The following is a 22,464-nucleotide window of genomic DNA, read 5'->3' as shown; positions in this document are numbered from 1 at the left end:
TACACATACGTACATTTATACAGTCATGCATTCATTTGTGTGTGCGTGTGTGCCTGCGTATGCGTGAGTATAAATATATGTGTGAGTGTGTATTCAAAAGTCACACACGTTTAGCAATAAACAAATGAACGGGAAAAAGACATAAAACGTCAAGTTAAAAAGCATATACTAAATGCACCCACGAATGGAAAAGAAACAAAGAAGGTCACCAACTTTTCATCAGCTATGACCGGGGTGTCAACAGCAATTTTGTGTCATTATTAATAAAATTGCTTCAACTCTGGAGGCAACCAGGAAGAAAACCTGCTTTGAAAGCGACCAAAATATAACAAAACAAAACAAGACAATGTATGAACAAGAAATACGGAAATAGACATAACCATATAGCCTTAGGGCCAGATGAAGGTAACAAAAAATAATAATAATACATATACAACAAATGATATGACAACCTGGCCGTTACATGACGAGGAGTTGGTGAACTTCTGTGTTTGTTTTCCCTTCGTCAGTACATCTAATTTACTTTCTGTGTCTTTTTTCCGTTCGTTTGTTTACAACTATACATGTTGGACTTCCGTAAACATTATCTATGGAACGCAAAGCATTCTTTTTTTTTTTTTGCCTGCAGGAACACACACACATATGTATGTATGTATGTTGGTAGGTAGGTAGGTACGTTGGTATGCATGTGTATATATATATATATATATATATATATATATATATATATATATATATATGCATATACATGCCCGCGGACATATGTAGAAATATATTTGAATTGTTGCCTATTCATAAGAATCACTGTATATCTAAATATGTTATTATGTTTGTATATAATATATTTCAGAATAATTGCACATTAATATTGACATACCGAGCGCGTTTTACAGTGAACTGATATTAATTCTAGCAAGGATTTTGCCATAACTTTAAGGGATTTGCTTTATTTTGTGATACTCTTCCATGTTCTGCAAAATATTCTATTTTGTGAGAAGCAGACGAAATCTGGTGTCGACAGAAAAAACTGTCTATCTCCTCTCTCCTCCAGCTTTTATTATATTGAAGAAACTTGTGTATATGCCAACAGCATTTCTACATCAGTGTTTGCTTTTTTCTTCAGTTATTCTGTCTGGTTACATACATACATACATACATACATACATACATACATACATACATACATACATGCATACATATAAGCTGTTGCATTGAATTATGGCAATTTTGTGCCAAAAATATTTGTTATCTTTGAAAAAATTACTGAATAAGCTTTGGCAATCTCTGTAAAATCCATTATATTTATATATTTTTGCACTTCACAACTCATAATCGTCTAATGAAGACAAACTACATCCATCAATAAAGACTACGTATAATAGGAACCCCTCTCCAATATGAAATAGCAAAATGAAATGCATAAATGTGATGTGGGAGCAGAAAATGCTCCAAGCATATCACTGACTGGTGAAAACTGCAGATTGATGCTTCATTGCATGATGTATCAATACCTTCCGACCTTGTACTGTTCTGAAAACCCTACAGGGTTTTCACTATCGAATTTAACTAAATATTTTTTAATAACACTGGATTACAATTAGAAAATTACGCAACTGAATAATTGCCTTCTCATTCTCTCTCTCTCTCTCTCTCTCTCTCTCTCTCTCTCTCTCTCTCTCTCTCTCTCTCTCTCTCTCTCTTTCTCACTCTCTCTCGCTCGCACACACGTACGTATATCAAAATAGCGGTGAAGGACGTAAACCACAGCTAACTAAAAGACAGTTATACTCATTTCATCTGCCATCATTTTATCCAATTTTATCCAAATTGATTTCGAGGGTTCGAATACCTCAACATCATTCATCTCAAAACTTCCGTATCTAGATATAATAGATATAATAACTCAATATATATAGGGAGCGGGTATATAAAGCTGGAATGAAAATCATGAATAAACGGATATAGAATGTAAGACTTGAAATCATTTTCGCGATGAGACAAAGACGAACTGAGAAAATGTGAGCATAGAGGGAAAATATAATATAACTTTCAAGTGAATAGAGATAAGCATTGTATACGTGTGGCAACTGCGATATTCACAAAAGAAAAGGGCGATAGAAATAAGTGTTCGCCAATAGTTTAATAAATTTCGGATCATTAGTTACCGATATCTATTGAGTCATAGACGCACGTTTAGAAGTAATGGCATGGAACGTTCCTCGATTGCCAAATGTTTAAACGGCCGTATTTTCCCCCACTATTTATTCTTCTACTCTTTTACATATTGCAGTCATTTGACTGCGGACATGCTAGAGCGCCGCCTTTAGTCGAGAAAATCGACCCCGGGACTTATTCTTTGTAAGCCTAGTACTTATTTTATCGGACTCTTTTGCCGAACCGCTAAGTTACGAGGACATAAACACACCAGCATCGGTTGTCAAGCAATGTTGGGGAGGGGACAAACACAGACACGCAAACATATACACACGCACATACATATATACATATATACGACGGCCTTCTTTCAGTTTCCGTCTACCAAATCCACGCACAAGGCTTTGGTCGGCCTGAAGCTATAGTAGAAAACACTTGCCCAAGGTGCCACGCAGTGAGACTGAATCCGGAACCATGTGGTTGTTAAGCAAGCTACTTACCACATAGCCACTCCTGCACCTATTTGAGTAGAGAATATTTTGAAACGTAAAAACGACTACAATACCCGACCTCTCAATTATCATATCTTTCACATAACTGTACTATATCTGAATAACTATGTTTTTGACGCAGAATTTCTTGATTACAATGAAGTTTTAGCAGCCGTCAAGTTTAAGGACCTTATCTCATATATGCATGGCTCTAATGCGTCGCCATACAGTCATCTCGTTTCGTCTCCCCTGCTCACGCATCGTGAAAACATGCATGGGATGGGTTTTCCCTTTATTAGTGGATAAACGTATTACACAGTCTCAGTTGCATTCGTGTAAACTTAGCGCTGGCATCCTTATTATAACGCATATATTTGTCATCTTATAGCATATATTTTACGTTGAGATTTATGAATACAAATTTATAATAGCTTCACCAGAAAGATTTCACTAGCTCTACTCACCAAACATGTTGCTTTACAAATACACATTGTTTTGTTTTATGTATACATATGTATACATATTAGGTATATATCCTCTTGTATATCTAATACTACTGCATGCAAATTGATAACTTTCATACCTTTTTCTGAAATATTTATTCATGTATATTGTGAATATTAATCAGTTGCAAACTTAAACTGACCCCTAATTCTAATCAAACCTGGAATATAACTACTTTCCTGTCAATAACGCGTTCACTTACTTCGATATATATGGAACTGTCTCCTGACATGTGATATATCAATGAAAAGCCATTGTAATTCAATTTTTTTCAGATCTCCATACAATAACATTCGCTGTTTATATAATTTCGAGTGGCTGTGGCTGCGTCACCAATATGCTAATGATTTATACCCATTCATAGTTATTGTGGCCGATACAAAATAGAGAAACTATTATGCAGCAAATTTAACTTCAGTGTTCATTGCTTCCACGAAATATTTTCTAGTTGAATACTTGTAGTACTTAAAACATTGTCTCATTCAAAGTGCTGTCTCAATTTTCTTGTTTATGCTTCCGTGATATATTCCATTACTATGATGAATTTAATCTTCTACATATGTCTGTGTCTTTCTGCGTTTGTATGTGTGCGTGTGTATGTGTGCGTATGTTTGTTTGTGAGTCTCTGCGTGATTATACAATTATTATCTTATTCACGAAATGACCAACCACGGTACTCTTCGAAAGTAGGTATTATTATACCCATTGCATCATTATTCTCTTCCTGGTAGATAATTCAAACAATCAAAAGCTTATATTTTTAGTAGTTTATTTCGATAAGCAAAATCATTTATTTTCTCATTCACTTTTATTGTTTTACAACTGAACAAAATTATGACTATGCCCGCTATTTAGAATAATCTCAAGTGAATACATGTTTTGTGATATGGCCAATACTTATATATAGTATGGTGCCTTACCTAATATGAATTGATTCTTTGATGATTAATTAAAGTTTAATTTCCATTTTCATTGAAAAATATGTCACTTGGTATTATCACTTGAACAGATATTTCAATTATCCGATTTCCAAGAAAATGCTCACCATTCAAGTATATTACTTCAAATGGTTCATTCTTATGTACATTTATACTTTCTATATAGACATGCCTTATACATTAATCGGAAATCGTATCAAAATTCTTCACAAACTTAAATAACATGCACACATATCTTAGACGCTCAAAAATATACTCGAACTAGCCTTTCAAAACAGGGCATCTGTGTGATTCGGAGATTCCCGTTCACCAACTTCCTACAATCTCTGGAAATGAGCCGAGAAAAAAGTCGGCAAAATTTCGGCGACGGTATGGATTTGTGTCAATTCTACTGTCTTCTTCAAGCTTCCAAGCAAGATACCCATGCACGGTCTTTTTGGCATGCTGAGTGCTTTCCACCCTGATCTTCTCTGAGATAAATGAGCCCAGCTGTTTTGGAGTAGTATAGGAGTTCATCAGGAACAGCGTATTTCTTGAGTTCACTGCCCACTCATACAATATTTATTTTTGCTGCTGTAGTTTATCAAGTGTTGACTGAATGATACCATAAGGCATGTATGTATGTATGTATGTATGTATGTATCAGAGTGCAAAATAAAATCTAACCCTGATTATATGCTATTATATACAAGGTTTCGGAAACAACTTGTTTTCTTTCTGATTTCTTAAAAAACATCACTTACTATAAGAATCGCCACACTTATACTGACGTATAACTTAATACGAGCCGCGTTTGCAGTTATGGCGTACATTCAACAGTTAAAATATGTTTAGTTAGGCTTCACAGCGGGTGAAGATGAATCACACACTTCTAAATAAATGTGATCTCATACTGTGTTAAATACATAAATAAATTCCAACAAACGTTGTAATGTGTTTGGTCTTCTTCTGAAATATATTTCCTTTGCGCAGACACCAACCTACTTTTTTCTTCATTAGTTATTTATTATTTATTTCTGTATCTATTGTTTGTATCCACAAGGAAAGTTTTTTGTCGGAGAAAATTAATAATGATGTGTACGCCTTATTTCAAATGCCACAATTAACTCTTCCTACGGCAAAAGCGTGTTTTCTATTTATGAATTTTCTTCTCTATAATAAACTACCGTTTGTCTTTTCCCGATATTTCATGTGCGTTTCTCTTACCTTAATCGATTTCTTACTCTACATAATAGAATAAGTAGTCTCATTCTTCTTTACATACCGCGTATGTGCGTGTATACTTAGATACATTTATATATATATATATATATATATATATATATATATATATATATATATATATATATATATATATATATATATATATATATATATATATATATATATATATATATATATTTATACATATATATACATGTATATATATATATACATACATATATACATACATATATATATGTGTGTGTGTGTGTGTATGCATATATATATGTATGTAAGTATACACGCACATACTCTGTATGTAAAGAATAATAAGACTACTCATGAATATATGTATTGAATAAGACGCACATGATAAAGAACTAAAGCTATACTAAAGGCTTATAAAACCAAATACATGCAAAATATATAAACGTACATGAACAATTTATTTATAGTGTCTAAGATCAAGGTAGTAGATTCCGGAAAATATGAGGAAAGGTACTCTAAATAAGCACGGCAGCAGACTAAATCCGAGTGTTCTTCCCCAGAAAGATTTGAGCTATGGATACTAGAATTCAAATGCTTTGTTTGACTGAGAAAGCCAATCGTGAAATATTGGACTAATATATCTACCTCCAGAAATGTCTTTCCAGCAGGCTACATTAGACTTCTAGCTCTCTGCTATAATATACTATAATATGTAGTTCTTCAGACTTCTTTCCTTATGATTCAGGGTATACATTCATTGCTTACCAACCACATGGTCCCGGGTTCAGTCCCACTGCGTGGCATCTTGGGCAAGTGTCTTCTACTATAGCCTCGGGCCGACCAAAGCCGTGTGAATGGATTTGGTAGACGGAAACTGAAAGAAGCCCGTCGTATATATGTATATATATATGTATGTGTGTATGTGTTTGTGTGTTTATGTGTGTATGCTGGTGCGTTTATGTCTCCGTAACTTAGCGGTTCGGCAAAAGAGACCGATAGAATAAGTACTAGGCTTCTAAAGAATAAGTCCTGGGGTCGATTTGCTCGACTAAAAGGCGGTGCTCCAGCATGGCCGCAGTCAAATGACTGAAGTAAGTAAAATAGTAAAAGAGTATATGTATGTGTGTGATGGGAGACGTTACTGTGCCTGTATTCCGACATGCGTGTGTATAAGTACGTTTATATAATTAGCTGCAACATATTTACAATGAATGCATATTTTAAGGAATTAATCGGCGAGATACATTACTTCGAAAAAAAAAAAATGTCCAGAATGCAATATATCATATTATAGAAACGTTGAAGTTATAAGTTATCTACAAGTTTCAAGCACAGTGCAAGGGTACATTACACAATTGAGCATGCAGAACGGTATCGATAAATATAGGGAATATTTATAGCCATACTGTGAAGAAATATACTATGTTTCATTAACAACTATGTATTAATATAAATCCCAAAGACATTTAGTGAAATAGCAGAATCCTTATAGAGAAGAAAAACGCCTTGAGGTAATGACTCAACATCTTTTTAAATACCAAGGCCAAAAATATTTTCTTTAAACATTTCGGTGGAGATAAAATAAGGTATCAGTCACCTGCTGGTGCAGATGCAATCAAGTTTAACCTGCTACAAATTTATGCCTTTGCTACAATGTCATATATCAATATTTAATCACAATCTGAGTCGTCTTTGGCATAATTGCTAGTCATGGAGAACATATTTTCAGATATTTAGTTGCACTTATATGATTCAAATTCAAATCCCATACAAATTCCTCAGTGATTCTTCATCGAACAATTACCTATGAGCCGATTAGTAACAGGGATCGATATCTTGACCTAACTCCACTTAAAAAGGATGCTTCCATCTACCTCAGTTAGAGACCTGAGTGTAAAGTATTACGCTGTGTAAAAAATATATCATTTCTTGACTTCATTAGAAATATGCAAAACGCCTGTAATGATGCCATTATGCCGAGACTACAAAAATACGCTTCGAAAAATATTTTACATGAAACAGATTTTGAAAACCATATCCTACAGGGAAGATACTCACGAAACTATAGCTAGTAATTTTACCTACTGCAGTTTAATTAGTTACATGATCAAATGTCATATTTCAATCAAAAAACATACCAAGATAACGATAGAGCCTCTGATTGGAGATACGACTTTTAAAATAACGGGAAAATAGACCCCTTTACAGAGCATACGCTCTTAAAATACAGGTTGCACATAAATTAAAGTAACATGATATAAATTGAAATATAAAGTCTCAAGACTGAAATAGCTTTGAACAAATTGTATACTTCTTCATGATAACAAAGGGCTAGAAAGCAAAAAAGAAAATCAGTCAGATATCCTTTCTATCATGAGTATATGTGTGTGTGATGAAATATTATTTGACTGATTCTCCTCGTGTTGTTGCACCGTATCAACTTCATTTAGCAAAGTATTAATTCAAAGACGTCCCACACTGGAGTACAACACATTTTCAGGCATTACATTAAAAAAAGGGGGGGTACATTAGATATTTCACCTTTGTATTATGATAAACCTAGTGCAGTAAAAGACATAGAACACAGCATAATATGACGATACAATGCACTGAAATATCAATAGGAAGAACCAGAAAGGTTATACGAAATGATGCCAAAATATAGGAACAGTATAGATCATAAACAACGTATTACTATGTAGCCACGAGAGAGTATATCGAATTGTCTAGTTAAGTCCTGTGTTCTAATCAAAAAAGTGTTATAAATTTCCGTTTGTCACATGGTATGCTCCTAGCAATGCTCAAATTACATGTAGATGACAGCTTCTAAACTGCACACTAATAAACTGAAGAATGAAGGTAGTGCTTAATAAAAATGTTAAATGAGAGTTTTATATGACAAAATACTACTCATTGTTTATGCATGTGTATGTGTGTGTGTGTGTGTGTGTGAGTGAGTACTCGCACACACATGTACTATTAAATCAGACTAAAGTGGAAAAATATTCGCAAATAAATACTTAGTTTCAGGTTATCCTTCATCAGAATGTTGTGATCGTGATGATAAAGATTATTAAAGAAACGCTTAGAAGCTGTGGATACCGTTGCAACTACTTTTTATTATATAACGGTGTACAGTGAAGATTCAACGTAACGTGTATACATACAAGCATGCATACAGATCCTATTTATGAGCATGTCTAGATATGCAACTATATGCATGAGAATACATACATACATAAAGCAAAACATTGAAATCTGTAGATATACATTACATACAAACAAACAAAAATACTTTGGTGTTGATGTTGAAATCCCATCGAAGGAACCTTGAATCTAGGTTAGAAACCGGCTCTTTTTCTATTGGCAAAAAAATCTTGAAATAAAACTGAACAATAACACATACATACATACATACGTACATACATACGTACATACGTACATACGTACATACATACCTACATACATACATACATACATACCAGAATAGGTTTTTATTTTCAAGCGATTGTTTGGAAAATTATTTTAAGATGCACATAAGGAACATTTATTTAGAATTACATTATTGGTTTCACATATTTTTTATTTCGCGTGTAGTGTAATGCGGAGAAACTTGTAGCTATACCCTGTTTGTCAGTTGGTGTCCATGATTGTCGGTTTATGTAGCAGTTATTCAGAAGTGGTCGATAGCGTTAGCTTTGAAATCTGGCTGACTTACATTAGATTTGTTGGGTTTTCGTTTCTTTGTTTGGTCTGGCGAATTTAAAACAGTGTTGAACAAGATTGATTGATTAGTAGCCGCATGATGTCAGCAAACCAATCTCATTTACTGGTTTCAGTCCGTGAGCTGCAGTTATTCTGGGGCGCCACCGTTATCTTTGCTAAACTTGCACTACTTGATATGTGGCATTCGGTGAATTAGCGAGTCTGATGTTGTTGCTTTCATCTGTTTTTCTTGCTGCAAGATAAATTCATTTGAAACTCTTAACATGAGGAGATCCAGATTTGCTTTGATGATATCTGCATCAACTTGATGTCGGCTTCTCAGGCTTTTCGGGGTGGTATTGAAGAGCTGTGGGCACTTGGAACTCAATCTGCTGCAGAATCTTACCCTGTATTCTGCTGGCAATGTTGGACACTATGCAGTAGTGCCCAGTTCTGCTGATTGCGTAACTTTCAATGCCAAAATTTGGTATAAGCCATTCCAAGATCGTCCAGATGTATCTCATTGCATATCTTTCACGCCTTAGTTCTGGGGAGTAGAGTTTTAACTTTTTCAATCTCTCTCAGTTGCTGACATGTTCCACTGTGATGACCTTCTTTGTGTAGATTCACTAAATTGCTTCGATTTCTGCCTTAATGTTACCCTATAAGGTGACCATAGTTGGGAGCAGTAGTTTAAATGGCTGATGGCATATGTCCACCAGGGGACCTTCATGGTTTCCTGTTCTCCCGTTCTGACAGTTCTAAAAATCCATCCGACCAGCTGTTCGTTTTATTGCCAACTCAGTCATATTCACCTGGAAAGATGTACCGTTACTCATGTCACTGTCCAGGTTGTGCACTGGTTTTGATTCTAAGATCGAAAACCTCCCTGGGCCAGTGTACTCTGTCTACGTTTCATTTAGCCTCGTGAGCCGGTAGCGCAGGGCTTGGAATTTTTCAGCACTACACTGTAAGTTATTATTCTCAGCCCACCTGTATATTACATCTAACCCCTGTTGCATGTGCCCGACATCTCTGACGTTCTGTAAACTCTGGGATACCTTTGTATCATCTGCATAGCTAGGAAGGGTGACTTTCTACGAAGCTGAAGGCATGTCTGAGAGGGCCACTTATGAATGGCAGTAACCCCCAAATATTGTAGGACACCACACATTATTTACGTTTCCTTGCAAGTAGCTCCTTTGGTTATTACTACATAATATGTATCTTTTAGAAGGTTATGTCTCACATTTCGGGATTTTAGTTGATTATTTTTTACCGGCGTTAATCAATTTGCTGTTTTGTTCAAAGTAAGATGATGGTTAATAATTATGAATTATGAAAGACTTTACAACTGCCTTCGTGGCATTTAATTGGTCAACATTATACTGTCGCCAGTCGCTCACTTTATGTTTGCTTTAAGAAATCTGATGGTTAATCTATTGACGATATCAGTACTTGATTTCGAAGGACCATTTGTTGCTTATGAAATATGTTTCAACGCTTATTTCCAGTTTAGAATCAGGTGACAAACATCAATTATGCTAAATATTTATCAGAAATGTTTGTTAAAGGAAAAAACTTCCAAATGCTTCATACATAAGTATACTAGTGTGTATGTAAGTAATATATATATATATATACACCCACGGGCGTGAATCATGTAAACTCCAGGCTACGTATGTTTCCTAGGAAGCAGATCCTCTGAGTTTATAATTACTCAACGTGGGGTACCTACTCTATTATTTACTTATCGGGTAGATGGTACCTTAATCATATGAAGGTTAATTCACCGGAGATGTAATTTGAAATGTCATTTCATGTAACCTTCATATTATTAAAATATCCTTTCCTTGATGAATAACTAGCTGAGTACCCCTGGTTATATATCTATTACATCAATGTATCAGTTAACTAGAAAACATATGTAGCCTCGATATTACCTGCTCCACCCCCTCAATTTTGATTTTTATTCGAATTCTTAGCAACTCCAGATGCTAACCGTGATCTATACAGAAATTTTCAGCTTGCCGAATTTCTTCGTAACTTCGATGTGGAAAAATTTGTAAAATTCGACGCCAGTAAAATGTTTATTGTTTTGAACGTACACAATCCAAGTTTAGGTTTGTATACCTGCCATGAACTGCTTGAAGTTTACAAACTTTCAATATTCGGATCCTTGGATCTTACTGTCTATCTATCTATCTATCTATCTATCTATCTATCTATCTATCTATCTATCTATCTATCTATATCTCTATCTATCTACACGGATGTATGTATATATGTATGTATGAATATAAGAAAATCAAAAATAAGAAAAGCAACAAAGCTCCAAGTGAGCTTTACAGTTAATATTGTTACGTAGGCTGTTGCTCAGAGAAGGAAATACAATGTTTCGAACATAATCCTCCGTCGGGTACGAAAGGAAAGTCCAGGAAAAAAACAAGGAGAGTAAAATTTACAAAGGTTGTATAAATATATATATATATCCTTATATATACACCCTGATTGGAGGATTCGAATCGTTAATGAGACACTCGATACTATAGTTTATCTCTTGTTCAACACTTATTTACCATATTTGTGCTGAAGTTTGTTCGAATTAATTTCGAAATTTATGATAAATTAAGGAAAATATCTTTCTCGTTATTAAGCTGGTGTTTGACACATAAATCATCATGAAATGTTAATATATGGTTTTAATTTAGATCATTCTAAAGCGCGAAGTTAGTATCACAGAACCAGAGGCTGTTTCAGACGGATGCATATCAAAAGGGTTAATAGATTTTTGGTTTCACAAAATCAAATCACCAAATAAATTTTGTTGGAATGAATTATCTTTTGTCTAAACTTCGAGACGGTATTTCGAGCGAGTCTCTAAAAGTTCTATATTTCATATGAACTCTGACATGTTCGTTTTCGCTGAAATATCTTTTTGTGGATGAATGTTTGCAATAAATTGGTCACTTAAAATGTTGCAACAGACAGTAATAATTCCCCAAATTCCAAAATGTGAATTTCATGCTGCATCTCAATAAATCTTTAATATTAAAAAGTAACAAATATAAAAACATTTATATTTACGCTCTTGCCGGCCGATGGACATTTATCAAGAATGTCCGTATAGATGGCAAAAAGATTACCTAACACATGTTGGAGATCTTATTCGTTTCAAACTGCTTATTCATTCAGTCGTTTCACATAATATCATTGTTACTAGAAACTTGAATTCTCATAACATTTGCCACATGAACAGCAAATCTGTAAAGATATGGTGTTTCACTTTCAAAAAATACAGCGGACGTAAAACTTCTAGATGACATGTTTGTCCTTATATCTTAACTACATAAGCACAAATTCCTGTAGCCTGTAGGTACATTAACTGAGGAGATCATGGAATTAATTCTCCAGTAAGTGCGATATTTGATCTCCATAAAATCATTAAAATACAAGTGTTAACATAAGGAATGATGTCTGTAAATTTAAGTTCTTCCAAAGGAACAACGTGATAGGTTGAATATGTATAGAGAAAACATCAACAAAGGTATAATAATTTTCCAATAGACGCGAGAGAATTTAAAATTCTACTAATAAACGAAATCTCACATTGTAATTCTGATCTATTTAAGTGAGCAATATAATACTTATATTTTAATTGAAGTCAAATAACACTGACTGACATGAATGACACTATTTTCAAGCTTTATCTGTAGCAGTTTCAATATGTGACGAACCATGCATTTGCATATATTCTAGTTGTTACCAATATTTCAAAAAGACTTAAACTATACATGATTACCTGCGAATGATGCCATCAAATTCGTTCCTAAATATGGATGTATCACTAAGTTGTAATAGAGAGCGGTTAAGCTCTTTTCTGTTCTTGTGTCTTAGATTTTACTGATAGGGTACAAAAAAGTTAGCAAAAAGAAAAAAAATCTAAGTTATTTTAAAAAGAACACGAATCACCTCGGTACCGACTTCTGACAGACAAAATGAAAACGATAAAAGAACAGAATAGTTTTAAATACGCAATAATCATTATTTTCTGCTCTAGGCACAAGGCCCGAAATTTTTTGGGGAGGAAGAAGTCGATTAGATCGATCCAAGTAGGCAACTGGTACTTATTTTGTCGACACCGAAATGCTGAAAGGCAAAGTCGACTTCGGCGGAATTTGAACACAGAACGTAACGACAGACGAAATACCGGTAGGCATTAAGCCCGGCGTATTAATATTTCTACCCAGCTCGCTGCCTTAAATACGCAATAATTATTGATAAATAAACGTCCCTAGTCATAAACTGAATGTATGGGGTTAAAATCTGTTCTGCTTCAAAATGTTCCAATTTGATATTTTAAACTGACTTTGACAGCAATCATTTAAAATTCAGTTGTATATAACAACGGTGTCAGAAATTTTGGTTTGTGTCGTGGTTATAGAGTTATTGTGGGGAATGTGAGTGCTGTACCAAAAGTATTTGTGATACTATATGGTACTAGAAGACAACCAAACATTACGAAATCTGTATTGTTCAAAATTTTCCTTAACACACTTGACTGCATGATTTACACCATAAGAGCAGCGACATTTAAACCGCTACTTATCATTAGAGAAAAGGCAAATTAACTGTGTATCATTTTATAAAGGTATCCAAACTGTAACTATTACTTTGAAATGGGCATCTTGGACATTAGAAGCGCATTTAACAGTCTTGAGCAAAATACTTTAAGCTAAAATCCAATTCGCTAAGCAGATAAGTAGCGAAAGGAATCTGCTTTACAATGGACTCACCGGGCATTTTAACTGGTCGAATTTATCACGTATCTCGGATCAACGTGTCGCCCACAACAACAGAAGACATGTTCTATTTGCTGAAAATCCGATTTTAATAAATAGCTTTATTCACTCTTGAGTGGAGTTACTTTATTTACTCTACGTTTGTCAATACCTTAACGTTTCAACACGTTGGTGCGTTATGAGTTCTAAGGAAATTATGCGCAGGAAAACAATGTTTCGGACAGTGAATTCACTCACTATTTAAAAGTGATTAGATTTATAATTCTGTTTTTTATGTTTTTTTTTAATTTTGGCATAAAGATAGCAATTTTGAGGGTGCGCTATTTGCAGCGCACCCTCAAGGTGAGCACTAGTTCTTACTGTGAAAAATATTACTATCTTGACAATACTTATTTACTTGGAAGATCACAGTCTCAATAGCTACGAGTAAAATAAATACTATAATGTAATTAATGCTGAAACACTGGTCATGGGACTGAAAGTATTTCTTTTTAGGCACCATGAACCTGGTGCCAATATTAGAGTAATGAACCAAATTCTACCGTGGAAGAATCTGCCTTTCATCATTTCAGAGTCGATTAAAGAAGTACCAGGTGAACACGCGCTAATTTTCATTGTCTTATACTTTCCCCGAAATTGCAGGCCTGGAGCCAAAATTTAAAGCCGATATGAGAGCAAAGAATAAATATGTTTTTTCTTAATTCTCCTATATTCAGACATATTTTTTTACTTTGGCGTCATAAACAAACAACATTCGATTTAAATTTTTTCTGCAATCGGACACAATGAAGCAATGGATCACGGACTGGCAACTCAAGCTGGCTATGGACAAGTGTACCACCATGCATTTTGGGAGGTAAAACCCAGTATCCACATATTCCCTCGACAGCACTAATATAATGAAATCTTCTTGTGAACGTGACCTGGTCAATTACTGTCAGCTGCGATTTGCTCTGGACATAGCACAACTCTAAAATTGTCAAGAAAGCCGAGGGTGTGTGTCAGGGCATCACTCAACAAGACCTTTGTCGGCCTCTCTCCAGTTATCTATTCAGAGCTGTATATGGCTATGGTGCGGCCACACTTGGTATTTGCATCACCAGTCTGGTACCCTTGTCTTGCTCAGAACATTGAGCTCCTGGAAACTATTCGGAGACGTGCTACCAAGCAAATAACCTCCATCAAGCATCCACCAAACTCTGAGCGCCTGGAAACATTGAAGCTCTGACGTCTGGAAAATAACTTGGTAAACATCCAGAAAATTATTAACTATCATGCCAAAAACCACCTTGAGCACCTCTTTGAATTTCATGTCGTGGGCTTGCCTACCAAGTCAAAAGACAGCACAGCTCCCATAACTTTCGGAAACAATCTTTCACACTCAGAGTTGCTGAATGTGGCATTGTGTGATGGCTAGAATATTTGCCAGATTCATTATGGATAAAAAAGAGTTCTGTTAGGGAAAATTAAAATGTTTGCGGTTGTGAGTTTTGTATTGGTTAGGGGTCCAGTTTATATTTCTAGTTGTGTGACAAGTCCCCAGAAGATAGATAAAGGGATAATTACGCTGTAGACATAATCTGTCACATTGGAAATAGCGACAGATTTTAATGATTAGCGTAACATGAGTGCTTTTTTAAAAAAAATGGTCTAGTATTTAGTGGTGGTGGCGTTGTTTTAGATTGTGTACTTTGGTGGTAGCGGCTGTTGTGAGTAGGAATTGAGCATCTAGTCCCTGGTAAATGAGAGAATTTGCAATCAGTGTCAGCGCACAACATCTTGCGGTATTGAATAGCGACATATTTTGGGGTTTCGTGTGTAGGCTGTGAGAGGTATAGATTTTCATTTTTCTACATATGTGTTTGGCAAATTCATTAAGGGGTCTTGAAGTAAGCATTTAGTTGGTTGATCAAAAATTGGGATGGTAGTAGGTTGAAGCTGTGTCAGTTGCTGTTTTTGAGGTGGTTGTTGTTGGTGTAATTGTTGATGCTGTTGTTGTGTTTTTTGTTGTTGTAATTGTTGCTGCTGTTGAAGATTTGAGGGGTGGGTAACAAACAATGGTTGAATGGGTTGTAAACAGCTGGAATCTGAGAAGTCAACCGTTTCAACAAGTAGGTCACAATTGTGGTTCAAGTAAGGAGAGTTAAAGGTTGAGGCTGGGTCAGTTGTTCCTGCTGTGATGGTTGTTTTTGCTGAAGTGGTCATCGTTGTTGCTCTGATTGTTGTTGTTGTGGTGGTGGTTGTTGTTCTTGCTGGTGGTGTTGTTGAACAATATTTGAAGAGAAAACACATTGGAGCTTTTCAAAATGTCTATTAATTAAAATGCCACTTCAATCTGGTTAAGTTCGATTTGAATCGGCTTCTCGGAGCGATTTCTGTTATGTGTGTGTGTGTGCGTGTGTGTGTGTGTGTATGTGCGCGTGTGTGTGTGCGTATGTGTGTGCGTAAAAGATGGATGGATTGATGTGTGTGAATGTATGTGTGTATCTATAATATCTGCGATATATGTGTGTATACGCATATATAAGTATATGAACATATGTACATATATATGTATATGCAAATATATATATATATATATATATATATATATATATATATATATATATATATATATATATAAAAGAAGTTTGAAAACGCCAATATATAAAAAATAAATTTTAATTTCAAATTTTTTCAGAGATATTTTTAACATGTTTCGGTTCTTGTAAAAACGAACCTTATCAAAAATAGATATTTAAAAAAATGAAATTAAATGAAGAGTTCATAATTGTTCCTTACCGGTGTCAATAGTCCACGTGGGGGCATTTTTTGTTGGTCGTAGTAGTAGTAGTGACCCTATTGGCTGCCATATACCATTACCAACACACAAACACACACACACACACACACACACACACACACACACACACACACACACATATATATATATATATATATATATATATATATATATATATATATATATATATATACGTGTGTGTGTGTGTGTATCTTCAATTTCTATATCTCTCTTTTCTCTCTCTCTCTCTCTATATATATATATCTATATATATATATATATGTCTGTATGTATGTATGTATATACAACTGATCCCTTTCTGTCGGAGTGTACGCTCGAAACGGCAAAGACATCAAACTAATACACCCTCATTTCGTTCCCTCACCTGCCTCTTCCTTTTGTTTTCGGCACATTTGAACCACTAGCAAATCTACCCATCTACGATGGAAGCATAAAATGAGGGAGAGAAGTTATAACAGCAGTATGTATTGAGAAATGTGTCAATGGACATGATAGATTCTATTGCAGCCATATGGCATGTATTTGCGTCTAAGTGACATGTGATGACGATTCTCTCCTGCACTGAAATAAGCTCCCAACCTCTGCATCATGAATAGTTATATATATAGACCACTCCTAACGAAAGCTAGAGCTTCCTTCGACCACTACACAAAAAAATGTTATTCAGATATACCTCTCTTTTAGTTGTTTACACTATTTTACGCTTGTTTATACTCTTATACATTCAAAATTCTCAAATTTCCTTATTTATATTATGAATCATATTCCTTTTCGATAATATCAATATGATTACAAACCTTCTTTGTAGACGATATTATCTGTTTGGTTGACACAAATTTTCAGATTACTGGAGTTCGCTGCTCTACTCATAGCGACGTATAACTGGCTGTGTATAAACATACACCGACACGATCTAAAGTATGTGTGTAAACCTCTGAGTAGGTAAATATACACGTACACAATCTAAAGCCTTGTTTGCTGTGAATGCGCTAATGGAATCTTTAGGGCTGCATCAAATCTAACTAAGACTTATGTCTCACTGTTTTATGCGAATAATGTTTGGATGTTCTGGTACCATGGAATAGACATGAAATATTCTACTTTGATTGACAAAACTGAGATGTAAACAACAGCCGCTTCGATTAGCCGTCTCAAATGCTGCGCGAAACTGACACACTTCAATAATCATTAAGTAACCACACACACTATAAACTGACACACACTTTTTACATTTTATTTTCGCTGTTAACCATCCTCGTGACCCCCTTCATATTTGATGAAAATCCAGAGTTACTCGTGGTCGGTGAATTTTTAACAAAAACGCGAAGGTGGTTTATCAATTCAAAAATCGATATCCTCGAAATAATCATACTTTTTTAAATTTTTTAATGCGATAAACCTTCCTGGCAACCGTCTTTGTAATCCAGAAAAGTATCGTAACTATTGGTCCAGCAGTCTGGTCGCGAAGAGGGAACAAAGAGACGGACAGACAGACAGACATACGGACATAACGCCCATTTTAGCAAGATATGTCTGTGTGCCGTTTTGTCTGTTTGTCCCCAACGACAGCTTAGCAACCGGTGTTGGTGTGTTTACAACCCCCAACTTCTTGGTACGACAAAAGATACTGGTAGAATAAGTAGCAGGCTTTAAAAACTAAGTATTCGGGTTGAATCATTCTCAAAAGAAAAACAAATTTCAATGCAGGGCAGAAATATATATGTGTGTGTGTGTAAGGAAAGGGAGAGAGAGAGAGACGGACGGACGGACGGACGGGCGGACGGACGGACGGACGGGCGGACGGACGGACGGAACATGTCTTAAAAGCATTCTTTCAGTATAAGTGACGTTGAGCGGACAAAAAGCAAATGAATTTTCGTAATCACTACTAAAATATATGACTTTCATTACATTTTACAATATATTTTTAAGCATACTTTCCATATCTTTGCGACACAGGCTTTGCATTTATGGAGCATAGAATAATGTTAATGTTATTGATAAACTGCATTGTGCAGCCTCATTGGGATTAAATATTGATCAATGTATATCATATTCGCAAGATATCTGTCATTTACGTAATTTCTTTTTATTGAATCTTAACTGATGACTTTGAAAGTTTTGCATTTATTTTACCTATACTTTGACTACAAAAATTTAACAGATCTTTCTGACAATGTTTCGTTTGTTTTAGACAGAAACCGCGTTGATGTACGATGCTGTCCTCCTGTTTGCCGCAGCGCTACAGGAATTAGCTAAAGCTCAAGATGTGGATACCAGTGAACTGAACTGCGCCCATTCAAATACATGGAAGTATGGCACAAGTCTTATAAACTATATGAGGAGGGTAATTATTACATTTTTATGCATTTCCACCTATTTCATTTAATAACGTAGACAAAATAACATTTGATTACGTATTAAAATGACTTACACATTTTAATAGTTATATATATTCGATTCATGAGGGACAAAATGATGACATTTAATACTGGTAAAGACTTCTTTTGCGAATAATGTTTTTTAAATGTCATATATGTATTTCAAATTTAAGTGTACTTTTCATTTATTTACTTTTGAAAATTCATCTACAATATCAAACACATTTCACTGCGGCAAATGAACATTTAAACATTCTCCAATAAGCACAATATTACATATGATTCTCGTTGTTCATTTTCTTATGCGATTTGGGATGATTCGTTTGTTATTTCGCTAGGCATCCGTAGTACCCGTTTTAAATTTCTCTGAATTCAAGTAAATTTTTATGTAATATTTTACGTGAGATAATATCCCGTCTTCGTTGATTTAAAAATCTACGAGAAATATAACTTCAATCATATTGAATAGACTTCTACCATTTACATGTTGATCATCCACAGCTGAATATATTCCTGAGCATTATAATTGACATTGGAATGTGAGCAGGAATGTATGGTTCCTATATTTGATGGTATTTGACGGCATCTCAACAGGGGCTCCATAGTTTATGACTGTCTTCAGCTATACTTGGTATATTAGGAGAAGCCACCTCTCCATTTATTGAGTGAAACCTTCGAACTGTTAAAACCTGTTCTCGGTGAATTAAGGTATTTCCAAGTTACTCAGCTTCCAATCCCATCACTTGCTAGCTGTTCCCTTTGAAGCATTTCCTGTCTCGAAATCAACGCTTTGGTGCTTTCTCCTTCCCATAAAGTATTTATTTAATTTCTTCTGGTACCAGTTCAGTATAACATCGAATGTTTGCTCATGGTAACATGCTTTGTGTATTGGCACACCATCGCATTCGACGTCGAGGGTTCCAGTTGATTCGATCAACGGAACAGCCTGTTCGTGAAATTAACGTCACTGACACGTGTAGCCTTAACGTAGTTCTCGGGGAAATTCAGCGTGACACAGTGTGACAAGGCTGACCCTTTGAATTACAGGCACAACAGAAACAGGAAGTAAGAGTGAGAGAAAGTTGTGGTGGAAGAGTACAGCAGGGTTTGCCACCGTCCCCTTCCGAAGCCTCGTGGCGCTTTAGGTGTTTTCGCTCAATAAGCACTCACAACGCCCGGTCTGGGAATCGAAACTGCGATCCTATAATCGCAAGTCCGCTGCCCTAATCACTGGGCCATTGCGCCTCCACTATGCTAACATACAATATCCGATTTAAAAAGATGTTTTATAAAAATTGTACAATGCGCAGTGATATATAAGTACACACTTGGTTCTATTAATGACAGTTTTTTTTTTAATTTTAATTTAAAGTTAAGTTGTTGCCCTATTTACTCTACGATCATACTGCACCACTACACGACAAACACATTGTAAAAAGGTCATCTTTCAACAGTATACCTTTTGATATTGTTTGTATTACTATAACTTCCTTAGCTCTAAACGTCAAGGTCCAGGTCCATAACTAAAAATGTCTTCAAAAGTAGAAGTCATGTTATAGCATTCGGATGCTGGTCATTCAGAAATTTATTCTCCAAAATTTCAATGCTAGTCCATTGCAACAAGGTGAAACGTGTTGATTACTGTGGTCCGTTTATTTTTCTATTATCTGTCTGTCCATCTCCCAATTTCTCTCTCTCTCTCTCTCTCTCTCTCTCTCTCTCTCTCTCTCTCTCTCTCTCTCTCTCTCTCTCTCTCTCTCTCTCGATATATATATATGTGTGTGGGTGTCTGTGTTTGTATGTATGCATGTGTATATATATATATATATATATGTACATATATATATATATATATATATATATGTATGTATGTATGTATGTACAAGGTTGAAAAGGAACACACGAGTTGATATATATATGGAAAAAAGTCAAGGTACAAAATGCTAAAAAAATTTTATAAAAAAAACAACTCAGTACCGGTTTCAGTCATTGAGACTTCTTCAATTGTAAGCATGGAAAGCAATTAAATTTTGGAAAAATTAAATAGAAAGATTTTTTAAAGAGTATTTGCATAGTGTTCAAATACAAGGGGCATATATATATATATATATATATATATATATATATATATATATATATATATATATATATATATATATATATATATATATATATATATATATATATATATATATATATATATAATAATAATAATAATAATAATAATAATATTAGGGACAAAATCCAAAATTACAAGTAAAAACTCAATTAAAATCAATTTATAAAAAATTAAAATTAAATTGAGCTTTATATTATATTATATTATATTATATTTATCTTATGATATTTAGTTTGCTTTATATTATACTCATTTATTGTACCTTTAATTGTTAATTTTTCTATATGTGATAGTGGAGTTTCATCGATGAGTTCTTGAAACTTGGCTATTTTCCCTAAAACTGTATATATATATATATATATATATATATATATATATATATATATATACTTATACATGTACATATATATTTTAATAATACTAATACTCCAGAATTATTTCACAGTTTTATGTTCCCCAAATATCTCAGAAACAGTAGATTTGGTCTTAATTCTTTTTACATATTTACTTTCATACTTACTTTATGCAGTGCACTACGAGGTTTTGTGAAATTTGGACCTCTGTTTATTAATGAAAACGATTAACCACAATTTTTGCTTATTTTGGGACGAAAAAAATGACAGGGCCTCCCTGACATCAACACATATACACGCATACAGTATACACACTCATACAAGGACTGTCATGGCATGTGAATCAACACAAACACACGTATGCTATTTATGAGATATACGCACACATAATCCTCACGTTCCCTATCACTCTCTCAGAAAAAAAAACGTTAGATTTCACCCCTTCCTTTCTCATTCATATGTTGTGAGAGAGAAAAACAAAATAGAAAGAATGTTTGCATTTTCTCTTTTGTTAAACACAGCACGAAGTTTTGTTAGTGAACAGACCGCGGTTTTAAAGCGATAAAAATATTTTGACACAAATTAATTTTAAATGGTGAAGTGAAATTAATGGTTTTTGCGTGTTCTTAAATGGCTTACAAACATCTTCCACGCTGTAACTGTTTTTATTTCAGCACACGATCTAAGATAAAGTCCCTTTCTATACATTACATCTCTGTAAAATTTTAATTATTTAGAAATATTAAGTGAATGTGATTTCAAAAATGTAAGTTGTTTGCACAGTAAGTATTTATGTTTCAGCTTTCTTTAAACAGACAATATTTTAATGCTTTTTATAATTATATTCAAGTGAATACCATTACAAAAATTTGTTTGACATATTCCAAAAACTTTTTTTAAAATACGGTAAATATTTCGTAAAAGATCCGTTCGTAACTTCGGTGAGAAATAGTTTTTTTTCCATAGATTTTTTTCGAGCGCATTCAACGTATCTCACTTCCCAAAATTTGGCTGCTATTTCTA

The 22,464-nt window shown here is 34.5% G+C and overlaps 1 protein-coding gene across 3 annotated transcripts in view; it reads left to right on the top strand.

The window, feature by feature from the left end:
- The window catches only part of LOC106874384 (glutamate receptor ionotropic, kainate 2), a 952,973-nt gene that overhangs the window by 661,094 nt on the left and 269,415 nt on the right, over positions 1-22,464 (top strand). For all 3 annotated transcript variants that reach the window (XM_089347990.1, XM_089347991.1, XM_089347992.1), the window contains one exon: positions 18,783-18,935. In XM_089347990.1, coding sequence (XP_089204116.1) covers positions 18,783-18,935 — 153 coding nt within the window. The remainder of the gene's footprint in view (positions 1-18,782; positions 18,936-22,464) is intronic.

This window comes from Octopus bimaculoides, chromosome 2, assembly GCF_046866305.1.
Source record: "Octopus bimaculoides isolate indiv1 chromosome 2, ASM4686630v1, whole genome shotgun sequence".
NCBI classification, from domain to species: Eukaryota; Metazoa; Mollusca; class Cephalopoda; order Octopoda; family Octopodidae; genus Octopus; species Octopus bimaculoides.
The sequence above is the reverse complement of the archived record's forward strand: the minus strand, read 5'-3'. Positions and strand labels throughout refer to the sequence as shown.